At 42.4% G+C, this 23,262-nt stretch overlaps 1 protein-coding gene across 1 annotated transcript in view; it reads right to left on the bottom strand.

Annotated features, from left to right (window-relative positions):
• The window catches only part of CHCHD6 (coiled-coil-helix-coiled-coil-helix domain containing 6), a gene marked incomplete at both ends in the record, with an annotated part of 132,883 nt that extends 111,044 nt beyond the window's left edge, over positions 1-21,839 (bottom strand). The window contains 4 exons of the mRNA XM_082004595.1: positions 15,817-15,961; positions 18,174-18,243; positions 19,466-19,598; positions 21,750-21,839. Coding sequence (XP_081860721.1) covers positions 15,817-15,961; positions 18,174-18,243; positions 19,466-19,598; positions 21,750-21,839 — 438 coding nt within the window. The remainder of the gene's footprint in view (positions 1-15,816; positions 15,962-18,173; positions 18,244-19,465; positions 19,599-21,749) is intronic.
• Between the last annotated feature and the right edge of the window lie 1,423 nt (positions 21,840-23,262).

Genomic DNA, 23,262 nt, shown 5'->3' on the forward strand with positions numbered 1-23,262 from the left:
TCAGATTTTGCAAGGTTTTAGTAATCTCTTAAAGAACATTTCTCTCCCAAACAGACCTTTACCTTCCAAGGACACAAGTATCAGTTGCCCATTTGTCCTCTGTTCAGAAAGGACTGACCTTGTCATCTACTAACAAAATCACTCCTTAACAGATGAGAGTTTGATGTTAAGAAATAGCAGGTATTTCACTCGAGTATGTATCCTGTCCCAACTGAGGAGTAAATACCCTGTAACTCAGTTGCATTTCCTCATAATGACTGGCTGGATCAAAAGACTTTTACTGGGTTCTTCTGCACGCAGAGGTGTTTACTGAAAACAGGAGTTGGGAACAAAGCTGGAATGGGGGGACAAAAAAAAAAAGGAAAGAAGAAATATACAAAGAATCTTTCTCAAACACAATCAGGGCTCGTGGGCTGCTGCCCAGGATCATGGATGCTTGATTTCTTAAATTTCTTCCATAGAAAAAACAAATACTTTTGCTTCGAAATTTTCCTAACACCTGTAAGCTTAATGCCTCCAATCAGCACTTGCTCACATCTTTATCTTCAAGGCCATATTACGAAGTTTTGACAAGCTTTTTCCTTCCCCACGTCTCTCACTCCACATGGATAAGAGCCACTAATAGAAGACGGAGACCAAAATCCTTGTTCCTTCTATTGCCTACATTTAGCAGTCAGCAACTGCCCAAGTATTGTGTGAGACCCAAAGCACTGCCATGTATTACACACTTATCTCTGCAAAACCACCCTGCACAAGTGACAACTTCCAGGCAGGGAGGAGGGGGAATTGTGCAGCTTTGCGATAATTAAAGCATAGCAGAGTGTCACTGCTGTAGATAATTATTCATTAGCAGTGAAATTACTTAATGGAATGAAATAAACTAAGCCAAATGTTTTATTTTAAAGAGATTTTAGGGTCTGCAAAAGGTGCCCAACTGACAGCCCAGGAGAGCCAGAATGACAGTCCTCCATCATTCACAAAAACGATATGACAACGCAACAGCCTGGCAGGCTTCCACCTCCCACCTGGGCACGGGGGGAGCAGAGGAGAAGCTGAAGGAAATTTCAGCCTCCCTGGTCATTCAGGCTCCGATCCATTTGATGACCCCCCACACAGGGACCAGTCAGTCACTAAATAGAGAGGAACAACTGACTGGGATCATCTCCTAAATAAAGATACCAGCTCTGACAAAATGGATTAATTCAACCCACAGATCGTCCATAGCCCACACCCACAATCAGCCATCAGACAAAAAAAGAAAAAACAGTTTTAATCAGTGTCAGTACAGACAAGATTCCAACCAACAACAGAAGCAACAGGATAAGTAGGTACATGGCCCACAATGAAACCGCCTCCTCTCACCAAGCCCACGAGGTCTTCCCCCATCCTCTCCTCTTGCCTCAACAATTGCACACCTACACACACTCCCACCACTGCTCTCGTCTAGACAGCTCTCAACAGCATCCTCCTGCTTGTTAAAACAAGGACTCTCAAGGTCAGTCAGAATTTATAAGGCAGCCATTTCATCTTTTGTGCTTCTCTGGCTACATTCCTTCCTAAAGGCTGCTGAATGTTGGAGATTCTGCTGGGTCTGAAAGCCTTGCCAACACCAGGGCCAATTAGGAGCTTCAGGATGATGCATATTAAAGTTATTATGGTAGGCAGTTATGCAGCCAGAATAAATCTTAACTGAACTTTTAAGTGGTTTTTATAACTCTTGTTTCTTCTTCTTGAAAACAGACAAAAGGTACAAATCTCCTCCCTAAAAATCTGCAGGGATTCTAGCCAACCACCAACTTCTTCCTCAAAAAAAGATTCTGCCCTCAAAGCAATAATTCATTTTGTCCAAGGCCAGCTAGATCATCTTTATGTTTTAAACTCCAAATCACTCAAATCAGTCAGAAACTTACAGTATCAGTGACGACTGACCTGAGATACTGCCTTTATAGAGCACTGCATAAAAATCTCAAACTTCTGCTGAAAGAAACTCCAGCAGTTTTTCAGTACAGGCCTTCTTAGACAATCTACACAGCCTGAGTGCAGTCAAACGGACACAGGTTATAGCCAATTTTTACAGGCCAGATTTTGTAGGTAGCTCCTAATTAGAAGGCTAGGATGTAGACCGAAACAGCAAATCTTGAAGAGGATGAGAGGAACAGAGGCAACGACATCAGGTTTGATAGTGAGCACGAGATGTCATTAGGACAGCATCTTTCACTCTCCTCCCACCACTTCCAAAAGCACACTTGCTCTCAGCAGCAGTTATCTAGCCCTCCAGTAAGTAGAACTAGAAACCAACTAGGCAGCTGAAGACCAAAGAGAAATATGAGGTGGCTGAGAACATGCCACATCGTTTGTGTGGAAACCTGCGCTGTCTTCACGACAACCTTGTTCCTCCTCTGCAGCCTGAATACACAGCAACTTCACAAGCTGCTAGACTCATACATTTAAGCATGAAAGCGAGCCCGAGGAACCATGGTGAGAAAGTGAGAGATAGAAGCAAGCTGATTCAATATACATCTCCTGTTTGTAAATTGTGTCAGTACACAGTGGCCTGAACACCAAATGATTTATTTCTATAGAAACCAATGAACTTCTAAAACTTAGGGTAAACTCATCCTGAAAAACATTATGGCAACTTCTGGAAAAGCTAGAGTCAGAATGAAAACAAATAAGCAAAAACTTTTGAGACATTTCATTGGTATGCAAGCAATTTGAGGGCTCAGCAGTTCCCAGTCTGCCCCTGGAAAGGAGTCTTCATGGATGTCCCTTCACTGCCATCTTCAGGAAATACTCACTGGTGCTTTGAAAATGCTCTCGACACAGCAGAAAAAAAGGATGAACTCAGCGAAGGCATCATCGCTGGCACGCAACTGAGATGCACGTTAAAAATCTTCAGTTCCAAAATAAGAGTACTACAGCTAGAATCACATCCCAAAGAACTGAGAAGCAGAACACAGTCTGCAAGATCAATACACAGAGCAGCCACTGGGCTGAGCAATGGTTTTGACCCCAAATAAGATACATAATTCATCTCCCAGATGCTGCACGTGAGGCAGATAATAGATTTTTCCAGATCCTAAATTCAAAAGGGTATTAATGAGGATATGCTCTTTATGGATTGTTTGTTAGACTCCATTTGCACCATCACATTTAAAAGGCTCAGTTGAAAAGCCAACAAACTACCTCCCTCAGAAATATTTTTTAAAAAAAAAGGAAATCAAAACTGCTTTGCTAATGAAAGCAGAAAGTTTCATAAGAATTCAGAGTCAGTAATGAAGTGAAAAAACTAATGCACAGGTCAAAAAGACATTCTAATATCATTTATTTATTTATACACACACATGTGCACAAGATGTACCTTAAGTCTCTGGACAGTATATTGACTTACCAGTAGATGAATTATCAGGCAGGAAACTTAGTTCCACATCAGTCTGCATCACAGCTCTTAAAATAGGCAAGTGACTTGCTAAACTGTACAGTGAATCCTAACCAAGCTCAACAGCAACATCTGCTGGCCAATGAGCAACAATAGGAAATTAGTCTAATTATATGGAAGTTTATCATTCTTACAAAGATGTGAATTTTTACTGCAGTTTAAGAATGCCCAGTAAGACATATTTCTTGTGCAGAAAGCAGGTGTAACTTCTAAACATGTGTGCAAACAACATGGCAAATTTTGCCTGCACTTCTGCACGCACGTAGTCAGAAAAATCTGCCATCTACCATTACCTGCCCACCGAGATACTTGACAGCAAAACACTTAAGGGGGGTTAAAATTCACATTAGTGAGACTATGCTGGAGTAAATCTCTTCTGTCTAGCCACTTCAATCCCATCTGAAGAACACCCATGGTACCCCTTGAACTACTTTCTTTCCTAAGGGAGTAGCCCGCATGCGCAAGACCTGAGGCAGCTGATAAAAAGAATTTATCAACCACCATAGTCCCATCTACACCGGGAAGAATGGCAGCCAAGACCATTAGAACTCCTTTCCCTCCAGGTGCCTTAGCACATTCCTTATTAACCTTAGAAAATAAGCCTGCTACAGCAGAATGACACTGTTGGAGCAGGAGCACAGCTAATGGTCCCCACTTAAGATACTCTATGTAGATTAACTACAATGAAAATTCTTATTTTTACCCCAGATGCACAAAATTTGATGAACTACTCCTAAGCTGTTCTAAAAAGAAAATGCAAGTGGCTAGCAACAGCTTCAAGATTGCATTTAGCCCTTCATCATGATCTGGAACACGGGCAGAGTGACCTGAGAGCCAGCTTCTGAACAGCCATCAGATGGGAAAAGGTGTTGATGCATCCCACTTTTGTTACCAGTAAAGGAACAGTGTCAAATTCTTACTTGACCACACAGAACCACCTCTTTTTTCAGGTCACTGTATAACAAGAAATCACAGGCAAGTAGGTTTTTTAACAGAACTCTTATGATAACCTTCAGCAGCACAAAGATGAGAAAAATTACACTGCAAAATGCTGAGCCTTGCACAGGAAAAGGCATGCTGGCTGGGGGGCAACTTTTTAAATGACAGAAAACTATAGGGTGGACTGACATTCATTATCTTTAAAATTTTAGTTTGGTTTGCAGTTTAAAGCTCTCATGCTTTCTCAAGTTTGGTACTTGAAACAAAGTTCTTTTACCCTGAGAAATTACAGAAGAGTATTTAAGAAACTTGCAAGTTTATTTGAAGCTGACATCAGTTTTTATTGTTGGTTGTTCGGAGGTGGGGTGTTTTGGTTTTTTAGGGGCCTGCTTTGTTGCTTGGTTCTTTGTTTTTGTTGGTTTCGGTTTTGTTGGATTTTTAAACATACCTTTATTACCATTTAGCTGTTAAACTAGGAGAGCATATCATATGAAAATACAAAAATGACTGATTGCTCAGGTCTTCAGCTGGGAAGAAAAAGCTTTTGTAAGGAACCATTTGTGTATTGGAAGTTTGGAAGCTACAGAGGGGAGTCACGGTTTCAGCTCGACAGTGCCAATTACAGCTATAGCAAGATGAATACTGAGGAACAAATCCATTCTGCTCAGAGGCTAGAGAAAAGGGAAAAGGAGATAGAGATATGAATCTATGTGTTTAGAAAAAAAAAAGGGGGGCTTGGAAGTCATCTGCTAGACAGTGAACCACTTTTTCCATGGCAAAAGCATTAGGCTGAAGATCCAATGAACATACGTGGCAAGCTCTCAGCCCTAATTGGAAGAGCACTGGTTATTTAACAAATGTGTCCTTAGTCTAATGTACTATTCAAGTAGGTATTAAACTACAGAGCTTTTTTCTTTTGGATGGTAATTATACATAGCCCTGCTCTATCTGTCTGTTTGATCAATTTTTACTCTCAACTCCTAGTGCATCATCCTTCAAGTTTGCCCATTATCACAAAGTCTTCGAGGCTAAAAAGGCTCCAAACCCCCAATGTAACATGCAGACAGGAAAAAGAAAGCCCACTAACTCTCTAATTCTTTCTCTCCCTCATAAGGTTGCAGGTGTTCTATTTTCATTGTCTAAAAATCAAAGAGAAAGTCATCAGCTCATTTCCTCTCCCTTAGTACAGTCCCTTTTAAGAAGATACTTTCCATCATGTTTTACTCAGTACTCATAAATAATATAGATAATTGCAGATGGTCATAACAAACAAGCAGAGAAAGTACACATATATAGTACAAAGGAAACAATAAAAATTCTGATGTACTCCAAAAGCAGAAGGAATACCTGGCAAATAGCAGCAGTTGCATCCAGATCATTTTTTTTAGTTGATGTAAGGCAAGCATAGAGCCAAAAATAATACAGGGACAGACTTCAGACAAAGCTAAACAAGGGTGCTGGCAGCTTACTTCCCTCTGAAGCTTCCTACCTCCTCCCCACATGCAATACACATAGCTATTTCTTTCCTAAAAATTTGCGTTCGGAAGGAGGAATATTGTTCATGGAAAGATAGGTTGAAAACTGCTGAAAATCCAAAATACATAAGCAGCATGCAATTAGGAAGATATTATGCTGACTGTAATAAGAAACTCTAAGAGAGTCCACCCAGCTGCCCAAGAGTTAACATTACGCATTTCTCATCAAAACCTCTTCCAGGAGGTTAAGCACACAATAGACTATCTAAAGCACAGCTAGAAAGGCTGCTTGAAATTCCACACATGTGCCCCAGCAATGTATTTCTATTAATGTCCGGTGTGTGTCGGCGTGAAGATAAGGTACCAACATCATGTCCAACCAGCCAGCTAGAGAATGGGACGCCGTGTAAAACACTGTCTGATGCTTAGAATCCCGGTGAACAGCGGCGTTTGCAATCTCACCCCCTGCACACGTGCCTGATAACGCCACCAACGAGGAGAGGCGGCAAGAGCAAACCGTCCTGCAGTTTTGGGAAAGTAAAAAGACAGAGAGAAAGAGGGAGGGAGAGGGAAGCAAACCAGAATGAAAATAAACTTCACACCATGTAGACTCAGCTTGATCTTCTAGTACAAGCCAACAAAGCAATTTGTATTTAGTGGAAGTAGCAATTTGTATTAGTGGAAGACACTGTATCTGACGAAATGTGATCCTGAACAGGATCTGCTCTGTTGGGCCTGGTACTTGGGGCTTGAGAAACCCCTATGTCACCATGAGCAGCTGCTGTATAGGAACCCACTGGAATACCCCATGCCAGTCTGTGCTGTGCGCTGGCGGGTGTTACCACAAAGATAACATTCCAGCCTATCAGGAAACTTCCTATTAACGGAACGGCTTGCTAATACAATCTGTAACTGACCTATCTTTGAGAAAGGTAAACTGCATGTGGACAAAGGAGTGGAATATAGTGATCCTGACCATGAGAGCACTGTGCGTCAAGGAGGTGGTGATCCACAGAACAGTTAACCCGAGCAGACGCAGGCCTGTACTGTGCTGCACATACAGATACAGCGTGGCCTTCAGGCCTGTCTTCTGCTGCACAGATTCCTCGGCATGCTGCCCCTTGGTACTGGCCCCTGCCGGACTCTGAAAGAGCAGCAAGATGTTCGCAAGTGAACATCCTTTACGAACAGAGTTGTCTTTTTGCAAGAATATAATTGCTCAAATAACAAAAAAGGAGGAAACTCTCCATCTGCCCAGCATGCCATGGGAAAATCCATCCAGGGTCTCTCCAATGCTGCATTAAAGCAGGGCTCCCAGCCTCTGAAGGGACATAAGATTTACTTGCTATCTACAGTCCTCTTTCTATTCTATCTTATTAAAGCAGCTATTTTATTAAGCCACTTGTCAGCCTTTCTTACTGAGACCCAGAAAGAACCCTGCGCTGTTTCTCTCACACCGCTGCCCGGTGCGGAATACTGCCCATCTCAGGTATCTTCTTTACCACCCTTCTGCTGCCAGTGAGGATCACATCAAGACAAACACGTTAAGGCTCCAAGAAAAGGTGGCAGGAGCACCAAAGCTAGTTTTCATGGCATTTAGGGAATATGACAGAAGGGACATCCAGTGGCAGGTCACCTACCTCATGTCCCCATCATCTGAGAGTGCCAGAGCATTCGAAGTGTTTCACTCAGTGCAAACTTACTTCTTACTGTGAAGTGTTTCACTCAGTGCAAACTTACTTCTTAGCTATTATATTGGCCCTTTAAATTCATAATCTTGCTCTCTTTTTAAGTAAACACTTTCCAGTCAGAAACATCAAGAAAATTTTCAGTGATCAAGGATAATTGATTAAAGATTCAAACTGTCATTTTTAGATAGAATACAATGAATACTAGAAAGCCATCACCAAATACTAAGTTAGATATATGCAATATGCCAAATACTCAAAACAGACAAGCAAAATCATAATCCAAAAATAAAATTTAACCAAGATAGGGGGAACTACATTCTTCTAACATTCTCAGCCTTTATACCTATGACAATCTCATACCACACAAATTGTACTACATTTAACTAATACTGGCTCATAGGAAAGCAAAGCTTACTGAAACACCCTGATGCATTGCCAAATCTCTGTTGCTCACGCCCCCAAAATTAGCTGCAAAATTAGAACAAATAGACTACTACTCCACAGTAGTCTAGCAGTTAAAAAAAAAATGCAGCACTAGCTTTGCTGGACCATTCATGGGAAAATATCAATATTATCATATTTCTTTATGAATATTTTGTAGTTATAGATAGGCGAAACGGAAGGCTAATCTTATCTTTTGCTTCTTAAACAATGGAATGCCTTTACAGTAACCCTAAGGCAGAACAAATTAATCTGAAGAAGTTTCTGTGGAGTGTATGAATTTGGTAGACAAAAAAAGTGAAATATGGGCACAGGAGAATTGAAGGCAAGACAGAGAAAGTAGGCAGCACTACAGACAACTTCAATTTGTTGCAGCTGTAGGATTTAAAGAAGAGGCCAACCTTGTGATAAGGTCCCTTAGCCCAAGAGACTACAAAAATGAGAAGCTCAAACGACCATCAGCTGCTGAAATCTGCAAAAACTCTCCAAACATAAATTAACCTTCAGTCAGGAGATAAAAGACTAGCTGAAGAAACTGGAAGTTTTTTTAAAAAAATGCTATAAATGTCTGACAAACCATAGCAACAGTAACAGGGAAAATAAGGAGTACACACACAGCACCTTACCCATAGTCAGGTAACAGCTTTGCTTCCCTCAAGAGAAGATGGAAAAAGAAGAGGTTTTCTTTTGGTTTGGCTTTGGCTTTACTTTCTGGGTTCATTGTAGTACATATTCCCCAAAATTGCATTAGTTAAATTTAGACCTCACTGATGCTCCTGAGACCAGAAGTTATTAGCTTACTGGAGGTAGACGCCATGTAGGTCCTCACCATGCCAAGCTTAAATTTAATGCAAACCTTTCCAAAGTCCACCATTTAATACTGCAAGATTACTTTCTATAGGGAACCCTTAAAAGTGTAATGGTTTCATAAAAAGAAGTAATTCCTTCACTGCAGAAATGCACCCACTTCTACAGTAGAAGGTAGCAGCCAAAGAGGAACCCAACCATGGGGGAAAAGGAGGGATTTCTGGCCAAAGACTATAGAATAACAGACCACTGACTTTACAGACTCCACACATTAATACATTTTCTTCAAAGGAAAGTCTAGAAAAGTATCTCTTAGCTCAGACAGCAAGAATGAGAGGCATAGAAGGAACAAGGTCTGAAGCTACTCAGCCTAGCTCTTTAAATCCCCCTATCAATAGCTTGCAACATTTGTAATAAATCATTAAGAAAAACAAACACACATCTTTCCATTTGTATCAACACATTTAAAAGGCATTTTTATTCAATTAGTGAAAGCAATCAAAAACTGCATTGCAGCTTCTAGCCAAAGATAATGCCACTCCTGTTAACCTCGTCAGAGTTCCCTAGCTGGTTTTGCATGCACCAAGAGTAGGCATGTGAGTGACACAGAATATGTGAATGCTCTGCAAATAGGCAAACTGCACCCAGCAATGCTCATCAGGAGACAATGCTCCCACAACGGGCAGTACCCACACTGTATGTGGGAATTAATGTCTAGTAACTAAATGCACCACTCATTTTCTAAAGAAAACATAAAAATTCATCTTTAAAAAAAGGTCATTCCTTTAGTAAACACATGTAGATACTTGTTGCTAATCATTGTAACATCGATGAAAATCAAACTTGGAGAAAAATAACTGAATGGGCTTTTTCCTCATTTTGCACTATTATTTAAAACAAGCCTCCATACTTTGATTTAAATAAATGTTTCCTCTTTCACCCACAAAAAACCTTCAATCAAGAAACATTTACAGAAATTAAAGAACGACTAATGACTAAACCCCAAAATTTGCATTAGCAATGCCTCTTCCCAGAACCAACCTATTTCCTACATATAGGCTTGCAACTTTAGAAAGAGAAGGGGTTTAGCTCAGTGTGCTACATTTTAGCTGCAGAGCAAACAGGACGAACAAAATTGGCCCTGATGTGAGCAGTATCCAAACGATAATGCAAAGCTCACAGGATGTAATGAAAGGTATTGTTTAACTAAAATAAATAGGGAGGTAAAAATGACAAATAGGGAGGAAAAAAATTAGAGGCCTGACTTCAAAAACGGCAGTCTCACTTTATTGATGGCCCCACACTGCCACAGTGTCAGCAAACACCATGCTACTACTGGATCTCAGCTGGTGACTCCAGTTTGCCACAATGATGTGAGATTACGCACAACAAAAACCTAGTCTAATCTAGAGATGCTTACCCGCAGTTAATCAGCCAGGATGAAGCTGATCCCCAGCTTATCACAAAGTAAATGAAAGCTTTAACAAAACTAAATCATGCTCAGCACCGCTGCTAAAACCATCTTCAATACCAGCTCAGCTGCATCTACAGCTGACAGAGCTCAACAACAGTGGGCAATTCACAGCAAAAAACATAAGCAGGATTGGCTTGGAAGCTTCATCAATGACCAAAAATCTAAAGAAAACTTTCCATGAATGGGCCAACTGGATCATTTCTCCACCCCTCCATGGCCAAAAAGAAACCACTACTCCACCTGATCACTCCTCAACTACCACCAAAATTCTCCATTCTATCAATCTATGAGTGGGCTGTTTATGCTGCTTTCAGCAATTTTAAGCAATTTAACCTCCACGTTCTTTGAAATGGAGACGAAAACATACCAGTTAAAACGTCAGCAGACCAATATACACTAAGCCAAGGGTGGAAGTCTCAAAGTATCCCACAGGCAAAGCCCAAGAGTTCAGAATCCCACATTCACAAGGTGACACCAATATCAAAACCCGCTGCACTGATCGAAGGCATTCCCAGTCATGCGTTCTTCCTTCAGCCCTTCTCTCCTGAAGTAACAAGAGGACGTGAGAGGCTCTGAAGCAGAAAGAGATTATTTCTGGGCAAGAAGTCATCTGAAAGAATCCAACAGTCTATGATCAATTATGATCAGCTCCTGGAGCAACCAGAGACAAACCCTAAACCCTTGTGAGTATTTCCTCCCATGCTTATGTTCCAGGCCACACTAGTCACAACAGTGCAATGCTGGAGCCACCAGAAAGCAAAGGTTGCCATCCAGCAAGCCAGAGAGCAGGGCATGACCAGGAATGCTCAGAATAGTAAGCTGTCCCTAAGCAGCAGCTGGAGAAACACTTTCCCAGCAATTTAGGAATTCTGTGTCCTGTCTGTTTTCATGCAGCAACCAATCCCCATCAGTCTTGTCCGAAAAAGCTAATCATGGTGCAAAGTTTGTCCTACCATCACCCCTTTTCTGAATTCATTCTTTCGAAGTGGGAAGGAAGATGACGACTTTTGGTCAATAACTCTGACAAAGCCATTATCCTAGGGGTATTAAATGGGGAGATAAGAACTTCAGGGCTTTGCACAAATCATATTAGTTCAATTCTCAAATCCGGGTAATGCTTCTTTTCAAAGTATTAATTTCATTTATTCTATTTGCTCTCCCTCTGTCCTGATAACACAGGCACACATGGCCCCTAAATGAGATCCTCCTATTTTATAAGTTCTAATCCTCCCTTTCTAGAGTAGTAATGAGATGTCTTTGCTTAATTGCATTTATTCCCCCCCAGCTTCTGCTTTTCTCCATCCCCATTCCACATTGATTTGTCTCAAAGGTTTCAGTGAAAACCATCAGGCAGGGAGTCACTGGCTCCAAGAGGCTCATGATGCATATGCTGCACATGCTGCACAGCCTTAGGAGATTACAAAAGCAGAAAGGAGAAAAAAAGAGCAGCTTTGCTTGCAAAGTTTCTTTTGTTGGTAGGAAGGAGGAAAAAAGAAAGCCAAATGAACTGAGAAGTTGAGAGGAGAGGTTTTGATTAATTGGAAATGAAGAAAGAAAGACTCCTGGTACAGGGGAAAGGCGAGACTATTCACAACACAGCAAAGCAATTAAGTAACTTGACTATGGCAACTTTGGAAATTCTGCATGCTAGAAATAAAAAAGGATTTACAGATAGCTGTGTTAATTCTTGGATATTTCACATGAAACTTAAGGCATGCTACAAGCATTAGTTAAACACCTTAGGCCCTGCTGTGAAGTACTGTACGTATAATCCTTGTTGTATTATAAGTACCCACAGCATTAAATTATTCAGAGTCCAGTCAGCACCACGATCCTGCAGTGCTGTACAAACAAACAAAACATTTTGTCTCCAATACAAATTGGTGAGAGTTCTTCTGCAGCTTAGCAGACTACTTCCATTTGAGCCAGTCCCCCATGGTTAATCAAAAGCCATATTCACTCAAAGGAAGAAGTGAATGCTGCAGTGTTTCTACTTAGAGCTGTTTTGCTTCTTAAACTAAAACTTTAAGGAATTTTACTCAAAACCTAAGACATCTAGAAGCTAAATACCTTGTTCAAAGTCATAAAAAAACAAAAAAGATCAAGACCAAAAAAAAATGTAGAACAGGATGCAGGTACTTAACTCTAAATCCCCCTGGTAACCAGTGCACCACTTCAAGAAAGAAAAACACCAAACCACACAAACAAAACAATAAGTTTTAATGTGCACTCTACCCCATAAATGATGAAGTAACTGGCCCCAGAAGCTGACAGCAAGTTCCCTATCAAAAGTTAGCTCTAGTCCACACTCTCTTCAGGAATGTACACTATATAAGACTAAAGAAGTGCTTCATAGCAATACTGCCAGTAATGAAAGTCAGTGAATTAAAATCATAAAGAACAGATTAAACGACAAGCAATGTTCAGCACAGTCAAAATGAAATAATTTCAAAGTACAGCTATCATATTTGAATTTATGGTCTACAAGTAGTAAGGTTAAAAGAGAGTATTGCAGCACTACTGGAGACAACTGTACAAAAGAAGGCTACTAACCAAACTCTTGATATGTTAAGGGCACAGGGCAGCTCAAGATCTTACTGCAAATATTTAAAATAAATAAATAAAACAAACCTTTCTAATGATACATGGCATGATTTTCAATTTTTACTAAATTAAGAAATTAATAATTTGCTTCTAGCAGCAATTCTTTCATGGGAGTTGCCCCATTTTTCTCTGGCTTCCCTAGTAGGCAGCAGCAACAACAACGACCACCACCACCAACAACCCTGGAAGTTGTTCCCTTATAAATTTAAAGCATACAATTTCCAGTGCCATCTGCACCTGGACTACCAGTAGGTACCTACAGTTCCACTACTATCTTCTCTTTTACGTAGAAGACTGACACAGAAGAGACGAAAGAGCAGCTCATGCCCAGTATTTGCCTCATATGCTAGGGATAAAAAGCCCAAGAGTGAGGAAGAAACATTCAAGCCCTATTCCAAATAAAGGAAGAAAACAATACTGGAAGACAAAGGACAGATATGATTTGAGTAGGATTGAGTCAATACAATAAGGTAACCGTGCTCAAACGGAAACTGTAGCTGAGATAAAGCAAGTCTGATAGGGATCCCAATAACTTAAAAGGCTGGCAAAAAGAGTCCCTGCTTAGGAAGACATCTAGAAGCCGACAGACAATAGCTTTGACCTCATCTTTGCAAGGACAGATTAGACTATTCCATTTTTAAGGATCTTAAATTTATGACTGATCAAGAGATAGTTAAAGAGCAATGAAATTTAACAGTTTCTCATTCTTGCACCACGTTCTGGGCTAACACTCCATGGTCACTATTTATCTTTTATGGGTTACACAAGGAGAGCCGTATCAGATTTTTGCAGAGCATCAAGTATGCAGTACCTGGGTAGGCGACATTGCAGGATCAAAAGCTAATTCAGGTAATGGAACAGCTTTTGTATGTTAGAGGTCAGGTCCCAACTCATTTTAGAGGTGCCTTCTTTACACTACACAAATATTGCCTGACTCTGCTAGTGACATTTCTCCAGGATTACTCTACACCTCACTGCAGGAGGGCAGGGTTCCACTTCTGAGCTGGGCCATGTCTTTAGATTGGACTATAAATCCACTAGCTTCTCCCCTGGCTCTTTACAGAAGTCTGTTAATTGTATTCATAAAGAGAAGATTCTCTTTCTCGTGGAAGACGAGTTAATACTGCATCTGCTGACTCAGATGTCCTATGCAGAGGAATGGCAGTGACCTGCCTCAGACATTGCTATTCTAATGCTCAGCAATCACACAACTTCCCGTAGTTAGGGTACCATCTGCCAAGAGGAAATTTCCAACGACACAGCAGCCATTCACAAGCTATATCCAGGGGAGCAATCTCAGAGACCTACCAATCCAACCACACAGAAACATTATCATGGAGTCAGAAAACACAAAAGGGTCCAAACACACAAACAGACAAATTCATGGAAGACAATTTCATTAAGGACTGTTAACCACCAGGGTGAAAATACAAACTCTTGCTAAAGAAGCCTCTCGGCCCCAGAACAGCAGACATTGCAAGGGCATACAGGTGGGAAAGGCTGCTATACACCTGCCTTGTTCTCATGCTCTCCGTAAGCAGCTGCTACTGATCACTATCAGAGGTGGGCTACAGCTAGAAGGACCTTCTGTCTGAGCTGCTGTGGCCATTCTTGTATAAACTTTATTTATTCATCCCCCCAAAATGCCTTCATATTATAACCTCAAAATGCTTCACAGCCAAGTCATGTGCCCGGGTAAGCCATGCCTGTTAGCATTCAACACATACAAAAACACACACTCATAGATCTAAATAAAAACTCCTTCAAGTGCATGCAACACATCAGCAACATGGAAGAAACACAACAAAGACCATCATTACTCAAGTCTGTCCTCTCCCTAAACCACCCTTTCAGTATGTACTAGGCAAGGAGAATTATGCTTAGTCTAGTTCTCTCAAAGTTTCAACACCACAGTATAAATGACTGGGCAGTTCCATCTCACTGTGGCAAGCATAGTCCCACCTCACTGTCACGTGCTGACACCTCACACCACTGCAGGTCAGGAAAAACTGGCCGTTCCAGTAAGACTCTGCATTGCTTACAGGCAGTATGCCATTGCCATATTAACGTTAATATTTAAAAGAAAACAACATAAAATAGTATCATGTGAGTATTAAGCACCAATGACAACCTCAGTCTGCTGTAGTGGTATAAGCCTTTTGCTCTACTCTGTCTCATCTCACTGTACTTCTGCCTCCATCACTGCTCTTCTCAGCACTGGTACGACAATAACCCAATGGGTTATTGCAGCAACACCAAGGTGCCTGACTAATAGTAAAGGCTGCTGCAAGAAGCCCCCCAAAATAAGTCTACCTACTAGGCAAGAACAGATACGTCTGGGGGTCAGTGGTGTGTATAAAAGAGGTTTATGCTTCATGGTCCTTAAAAATCAAATCTTAAGCCTTCTTTAAAATATTACAATACTTAACAGTTTTATAACAGTTCTTCCGTTACCAGCATCATAAAAGATTCAAACAACAGAAGTTGTTATTACTTTTTATTAATTTGGGTATTTGAACAATTATACTCTAGAAAAACAGAGAAAAGTTTCAGGATAGATCAGGTCAGCAGAATCTGATCCTGTATATATATATATATATTATTTCACACATTTGATAATTTAAGAGAGTTCCTTCTAGCTCAGACAAACGGCCCCATATACACACACCGGAGTGACCTGCCTCAGGTAAAGCCGTCCCCAGCACAGTCATTGCTTATGTCTTGCCCTGCAAGCTTGGCCTTAGCATCACTCTGCATGACATGCTGCAAGTGTGGCTTGCCAAATACACTGTAAGCCAAACGTTAAGTGATGAATTAGGAGGTGATGAGTGTTTCAGCCTAAAACAAAGTTTCTAAGCTCATCACACAAGTGACACTTAATGAATTCCCTCAAAGGTATTTTAGCCTGTCCTGCCTGCAAACAGACTGGGTTTTTTTGTTACTCACCAGCTGGGCCACTCTCTGCCTCTCTTCGTTAGTGTTGTTCCTTTCCCGCTGAAGGGCAGTATTCAAGGCCTCGCTGGCTGCTTCCCGTTCTCTTTTGGCCAGCCGGAGCAACTCCTCCTGGACCAGTGCCTGTTCTCGCTCATACCTGTATGAGCGCCAGAGGCAAACGAGAGAAGGTGATGAGCAGACTTCTGGCAACAGGGTCATGGCTTAGCATGGACTACCCCTGCCTAGAGCCAAAATAAAAATCTGTAATCTATTTGACACAAACTCTGCTTGCAGCCCCTCTGTTATCGGCAGGAATTCAAGAGTCCAACAAACTTTAAACATGACCTGCAACTTCAGTGAGGTACAGCTCTGGCAATAACAATAGACCACATAAGCTTATACTTCAGTTATATTTAGCTCTACTTCATTATCACCTGAAAACAGTGAGAATAGAAAGTTGTTAGATAGTTAAATAAATACTGCTTTGGAAAAGATGACGCGACATACAACAATAAAAGGAGTTAGCCTGACAATGATGCTTTTCTGCTCTACAAGGCAAAGAAAATCACATAAAATGCATGCAGCAACAGCACTGAAAGAAATAGCCTTGTCACTTCCATAGCCTGGACACCTGAATCTCAGACTACCATGACGGAAATTTTGTCCAACTCAAGCCTTGGAAATTCCACATGCAAGCAAAGAGAGATTACCACTAAGTGAATCACAGAATAAATCAGGTTAGACAGGACCTTTGAAGGTTATCTATTCCAGTCTCCTGCACAAAACAGAACTAAATTCAAGGTTAGATTCAGGTCACTCAGGGCCTTCTCCACTCAACTTCTGTCTCCAAGGGTGGATATTCTATATCCTTTTGGTGCAACCTGTTCCAGTGCTTCACTGCACTCACCGACTGGGGTTTCCTCCTCGACCCCCAACACCCAGGCTGAATTTCCTTGCTGTGATCTGTGTTCCTTGCCTCTTGTCCTTTCAGTGTGCACCTCTGAAAACAGTCTGACACTGTCGCTATTTTAGGAAGTTGAAAACAATAATTAGATCCCCCTTCTTTGCCAGGCAATGCAGTTCCCTCAGGCTCTCCTCTCCCGTGCCTCTAGCTTGCCAAGGTCCCGCTGAGTGGCAGTGCTGCCCTCCGGCACAGTGACCACTCCTTCAGTTTGGTGTCATCCACTAACTTTCTCAGGCACATTTCAGCCCACCCAGGCCTGGTCTGGTTCCACAGTTGAGCCACACACATACAAGCTGCTCCTCCCTTTCTTGTCTTCCCTGCCTACAGTTCCACTGCATTTCTGTCCCTACCACTCCTTTCCCAGATCAGGTATTTGGGATGCAGTTCAGTAGCTCAGCACTGAAAACTGCCAACAGTTTTGCTTCCACAGTCCCCAAGAAAGTAAACTAGCTTTCCAGAGACTTTCCTTGGTGGCATCTCCGACTTTCGCAAGGACAGCATGATTGATGCAACAGGGTTTTAACAGGTTTTGGTCAGTTGCAATACTCAAAAAACACCATGCATGCAGAGACTGACTTCATTGTTACCTAGGCTATAAGCACAGCAAAGACACCATCAGAGCAGCAAAAGAAAGAATAGGGAAAGACCAATCTTTACAGCATCTTTAAGAATGCACAGACAGACCAAGCCAGCAGTTTTGTAACAGAAAGATACTGAGTTACACAGATCTGAAGCTCTCACTGCCCTGCAATGCCAAGAACTAGAAGACTGCTATAGTTCTGTGAGAGAAGACAACAATTTTTTTTCTGCATTTTTTTCCCCCTCATCCTTACCCCTATCTTTACAGATATTTCTATCTTATTAGATTGAAATACCCTTGGATGAAAAATTCGTAACACTACTGCTGGCTGACAGGCATTATGTCCAGCCTAGGAAAAGGAAGAGAAATGGAATCAGATACATGACACATTTGATTATTTTAGGTATAAACTGAATTAAACCTATCAACACGTTTGAGATTCCAAAATCCCTAAGGGAAGTATCAAACACAGACTCCTTCACTTGTCCCAGAAAAGGCAACTGGACTCAAGTTTATGCTCTATTGGTCTTGCAATGCACATCACACACAAGTTTTCTGTAGTTACCAACTCATTACACTTGTCCTCCCCGTTTCTGCAAACACCACTCCAATGCCCACAGCTCCCCTGACTGCTCCTTTTGGCTAAGGGACAGATGTCCTTAAAAAAACGTGTTCCATGGCCCTTAACAACTGAAAAAGGCTTCAAAGGGGATTCTCAGGCTTTAAAACATATAGTCATTGAGCTTGGAGTCAAGTAAAGCATATATATATATATATATTCCAAAGAGAGATAAACTATTGTCTTTTTCCAGAACTTCACCTCACCTCCTGTACAGTTCCTGCTCTGCAGCAGAAGACTTCTGACCAGAGTCACTTGCCATTGGTGGCTGGATTCCTAGAAAGAATAAAAAAAAAATCTATAACAACTATAGTACAAAACATAGTCCTTCACGACACCATAAATTATTTGAGAAAAGGAGAATTTCATATGTGAGTGTTATTCCATCAAGAGAAAAAAAAAAAAAACAATACACCTTGAAAAGTCTCAAGAGAATTTAAGTTTGATGGACAGAGTTTGAATTCATGAAACAGAGAGACACTGACAGCATCGTCTTCAACAAGGCACGCTACAGAAACTTCTAGGTAAGGATGTTAACTCCTCAAACCCTGGTTTATACTAAAACATCAGCATGGTTTTAGACCCACTTTCCATTTCCTTCCCCTAGTTCCATTAAGTTCCCCTTGACCTCCTGCTTTCCTTGTAATTACATGGGATCCCACAAGTGGAGGTGAAATTATTTGATGGAGTTCAGGCCATCCATAAGGCTGAATTCACTTTCAGGAAAAATGTAGGCTAACAGCAAACAAATCTCTAAAAGCAAAGGCCTGGTTCCCTAAATTCCTGTTAGTCTGGATGCCTTGAACAAATCCACACTGATAACATATATCAACAAAGTGTATTTGAGAACCAAAAGAAATCAAATAGTTTTCTGACCTGTAAAGAAAGGCAAGTTCAGAAACGAAGTTGTCATCATCCTCTAGGCAAGCTGTGCTTAGTCAGTCTATCCTTCCCTGTGAGCTTATTTCCAAAGAACAAAAAGCAGTATATCCTCTCCCTATCCACAATATGCCCCCTTTGCATGCACAGGGAGTAACAGGGCAGCTTGCCAGGAATTGAAAATAAAATAAAAAATTTCTGCCTGGCTTATTATATGTTCATTTGAAATCCTAGAAACGTTCACAAAGTGATACAAGTCCATTGAAGTATCTGAGAAGGGTGGTAGTCCAAAGATGGTGAAGGAAAGGACCTAGAAAAACAAGCTGTCTTACTTAAGGTCACACAGTGACAGAACCAGAACCATAGCATTTCAACTGCTACAACTGCCAGATGAAACAGCTACCTTTCAGAAACATAAAGGTGACATCACAGGACTGTAACATCCAAGGCATCCAATGATGCCAATATCTACATACATAAAAGTGTTACAGGCTAATGAAAGAGCTCCTCTCACAACAAGATAGTCTTGAAAAACACAGGCATAAAACATAACATTCAGTGGCAGCGCTACTGGGAAGTGTGTCAAAACAGTCAATAGACCTGATAGGACTGACAGTACCTGTAGGAGATTTGGGTTTCCCTTCTGCAGCTGGTGAAGATGGAGCTGTGCCATTGGATGAATGGGATGATCTCTGGTTGTCCCTTTTACTTTGAGAAGATTCTTTCATTCTGTTCACTACATCTTCAGAGAGCTGAAACATGTGTACACAGGAAAGAAGTTAACCAAATCAACTCTTAATGTATATATACTTCACTATAAAAGCTCCCCATTTGCTAGTTTCCAAGCTACTGCAAAAGTATTGCCAATTACCTCATTTCAACACCACAGTCCTTCGAATGCAGCTGGTCAACATCTGTATACTGAGTTTACATTTAAAAAAAAAACATACCCTATCAGTAAGTGATAAAAGGTCCAACCTGCTGACCCTAACGGCTTCACTAAACAACGACAATTAATCTTCCACAAATACTGACAAAGGTGGAGAGCACTGCTAAACAAGCCAATCCCTTGAGTAGGGACACATTTATCAAAAGTGGAAGGAAAGAAACTAAGCAGGCCGTAAGTCCGTCCATCCATCCTTATTCTTCTTCCCCCATGCTTGCTAACCCAGCTCAGCACAGCAGAAGTACTACAAACGATTTAGCAGAGGACAGCTGCACAGCTCACCCGTTCGCATAAGGCTGCAAACATTTTTGCAATCTTGACTTCATTCTCACTCCCTTACTTGGGTCCAAACCCATGGAAAAGAGAAGTTAACTTGAAGTTTTCTGGCAATTCAGTCCAAGGGGCTTCTCACAGCACAGGCAAGATTGACCCTTTCCTCCTCCCAAGGTCAGAGGTTCTGTGCTGACTGTTCTGGCTCCAGAACAAAATGAAATGAGGCAGTTTCCCCACCTAGGCTGGTCTACATCAGTAGAAGATGCATTTTCAGCTATTCCACTTCTACCCAATTTAACAGTATTTTTAACATCTTCATTATACACTGATATCATGCCAAATTCCTGTTTGTGGGAACTAGTTTTTAAAAACACAAACCTGTGAAAAGCCAGACTTAATTAAGGGAAAAAAAACCAAAACAAATAATGTCCTTGGTACTAAGAACAGAGAATGATTATTTTGTTTTCAACAAGCAAACAGAAAAAAAAGGAAGAGAAAAACTTTTACTTCAGGAAGTCAAATAGAAAGGTCTACAAAGACCACAGCTCATTTAACCTAATGAGCTATCATGAGATACATCTTCATCTTGAGCTGCCAGAAGTCATAAACAGACCAGTAACAATGAACCCACACTTTTCTCTCGTTCCATCAGCATCTAGCTGACAGCATCTAGTTGATGGAGGAGCTACCTAAATTAAAGCACCAGAACAAATTACATCTATGGTAGGTGAGGGTGAAGCCTCAAGGGGTGCCTGCCTATATCCTGGAAAAAGAAATCAGGCAAGAACAACTTTACCACCACCAAACACTTTAAAAAGGAGATCGGCACAATCTTAGTTAACTTTTGTCAAGTGATTAGTCAAAATGGGATGAAAAATAACTAAACACAGCAAAACACATTCTGCAAACTCATTTCAGACAAATCTTAGGGAAAAAACAGATAAAAGTACGAAGAAGCAAAAGAAATGAAAATCATGGCAGTAATAAAAAAAAACAAACCCCAAAACTTAAATAACCAATGAAAAATAGGGAGAGAAATCTTGATGGGGGGGGAAAAAAAAAAAAAGTTCCCTAATGATACTACCACCACTCTCCAGGGTTGTTTTCACAACACATACACATCCGATCAAAGTTCAAGAAGCAGCTTCCCACTGCCTCTCCTAGATACACCCCTAATCCTCTCTAATCCCCACAATCTCCCTGCATGTTCAGACAGCGGTGCTTTGCCAAGGCTCTTGTTATCATTAATAAGGGCAAAGGTGTCTCCACCCGGATGCCCTCAGAGCCAGGCAGTGCCTTCAGCATCAAACTGCTTGCAAAGCACAAGGCAGGGGCAAGATGGGGTCATTAAGCAGTGAGGAAGGAAAGAGGGTTGAGAGCAGAGTTTGGAAGGGGAGATAAAGGGCTGGTGTGTCACCGCTCAAGAAAAGCCACGCTCAGGCACTCAGCCCTCTTTCCCACCACTCTCCAGTCATCCCATCGCCTCTCCAACCCCCTACTCTTTCAGCCTTCCAGTTTTCCCCCCTGACCCGTCCAGCCCTGTACCACACTCCCCTGACCTCCCTGCCCTACCCTACCGCTCCGGCAGGGCCTTCCTCAGCCCGGGTCCCTGCCCTCCACGCCCGTCCCCCGCAGCCTCCCTGCCTCCATCACCCAGCCCCGCAACACCCGCGGGCCGCCTCACCCTGATGCCCTGCAGCACCCGGACTTGCTCCCGCTCATCTAGCCCGAAGGAGACCTTCCTGCCACCGTGGCTGCTCTCGCTGCCCCCCATGCCGGCGGGGCGGGCGCTCGCGACGCCTCTTCCCGCCGCGCCCCCCACTCACACAGGGCTGCTGCTGCGAAAAGCGCCTCTCCGCTTCCGCCGCCTGCTAACATACCGGCGCCCCATTGGCAGCCGGTTCCGGGACGGCCAATAGCGCGGCGCGGTGCTGGCGGCGAGCCGCGGTGCAGGCTGGGGGGTGTAGTCTGCGGGCAGCGGCTGCGCGGACTGCTGTGCCAAGGGCGCAGGCGGCCTCACCCGCCCCCGGAGAAAGCTGCGCTCCGAGACAGCTTACCTCTTTAACCCGCACCCTACGACATACCCATGGCGGCACCGAAGCGTCGCCGCGCTCAGTTTCTAGCCCTTTAGCCTCCCTCCTCCCCTCCTACGCAGAGGGCTGTGCCCGTCCTCCACACCTTCTTTTTGAACACAGGATCAAAGCACTTCATAAGCTTCCGCTGAGATACACCCAGCTCCTGGCGTTTCCTTGCTGGGTCAAAATTATGGAAGGAAGAAAACCAGACCACATGTTACCACACAGAAAATAAGGCAGGAAAGCACCAAGCTCAGCTCCAAGACTGAGGAACCACCCAGGCGATGTCTGTCACGGAGGATTCACAAGCTGACGAGCCCCCAAGGGTGTCCAGGCAGAGACAAAGCATCCCCCCAGCGCAGCCTAGTGAGGGCATCCCCTCACCCTACCAGGAATCCTTAGTTCACATTCGCATACACCATCTCTCCATAGTCCTTCAAGGAAGCTCACCACCCCCACATGCCAGCTCACATTTCTCTGTTGATTAAAAACAAAATTACAGTCTACATCTTCTAGTCAATTTTACAGCAGCTGCCCTGTGGGCAGAATTAATCCCTCTGCTCCTTTCAGCCACCCTCTTCCAGCAAGATCTACCAACTGTGCCGTTATCTGCCATGACAGGTACACGAGTGGGTCAGGCCATTGCAGATACAGTCCCCGTCACCAGGCACAGGCAACGCACAGCCTAACCAAAGAAAGAGAAAGATCTGTAACGCACAACAACTGGACCAAGAAACAGCAGCTTTGAAGGCTCTTTTCCAAACAAACTTTCTGCATTCCCAGAAATACAGGTCATGTGATGACCTAGAAATTTTGTGCATTTGTGACTAGACAGTTAGCAAAGCCTTGGTATCACCACACTACTTACCTACTTCTTAGTAGTACATCAGAGCAGTTTTAACTGTTTCATGCTTATTCTTCACTGCAGTTAATGTAGCAACCACAGCTTTGACTCAGCAGTGGGACTCTGGCCAGCTTTAAGGGAGTATCTAGGACTCTCTGCCCCCCCAAGATATCAAGGCCTCTTCTATAGAGCGTCCTGGAAACGGGGAATATTTTTGTTATTTGTACAGTACCTTGTATGCTGGGAACTTGCCCAGTGCTTGACTTCTCAAGACTGGG

Source organism: Phaethon aethereus (assembly GCF_964289735.1).
Source record: "Phaethon aethereus genome assembly, chromosome: 11".
Taxonomy (NCBI): Eukaryota; Metazoa; Chordata; class Aves; order Phaethontiformes; family Phaethontidae; genus Phaethon; species Phaethon aethereus.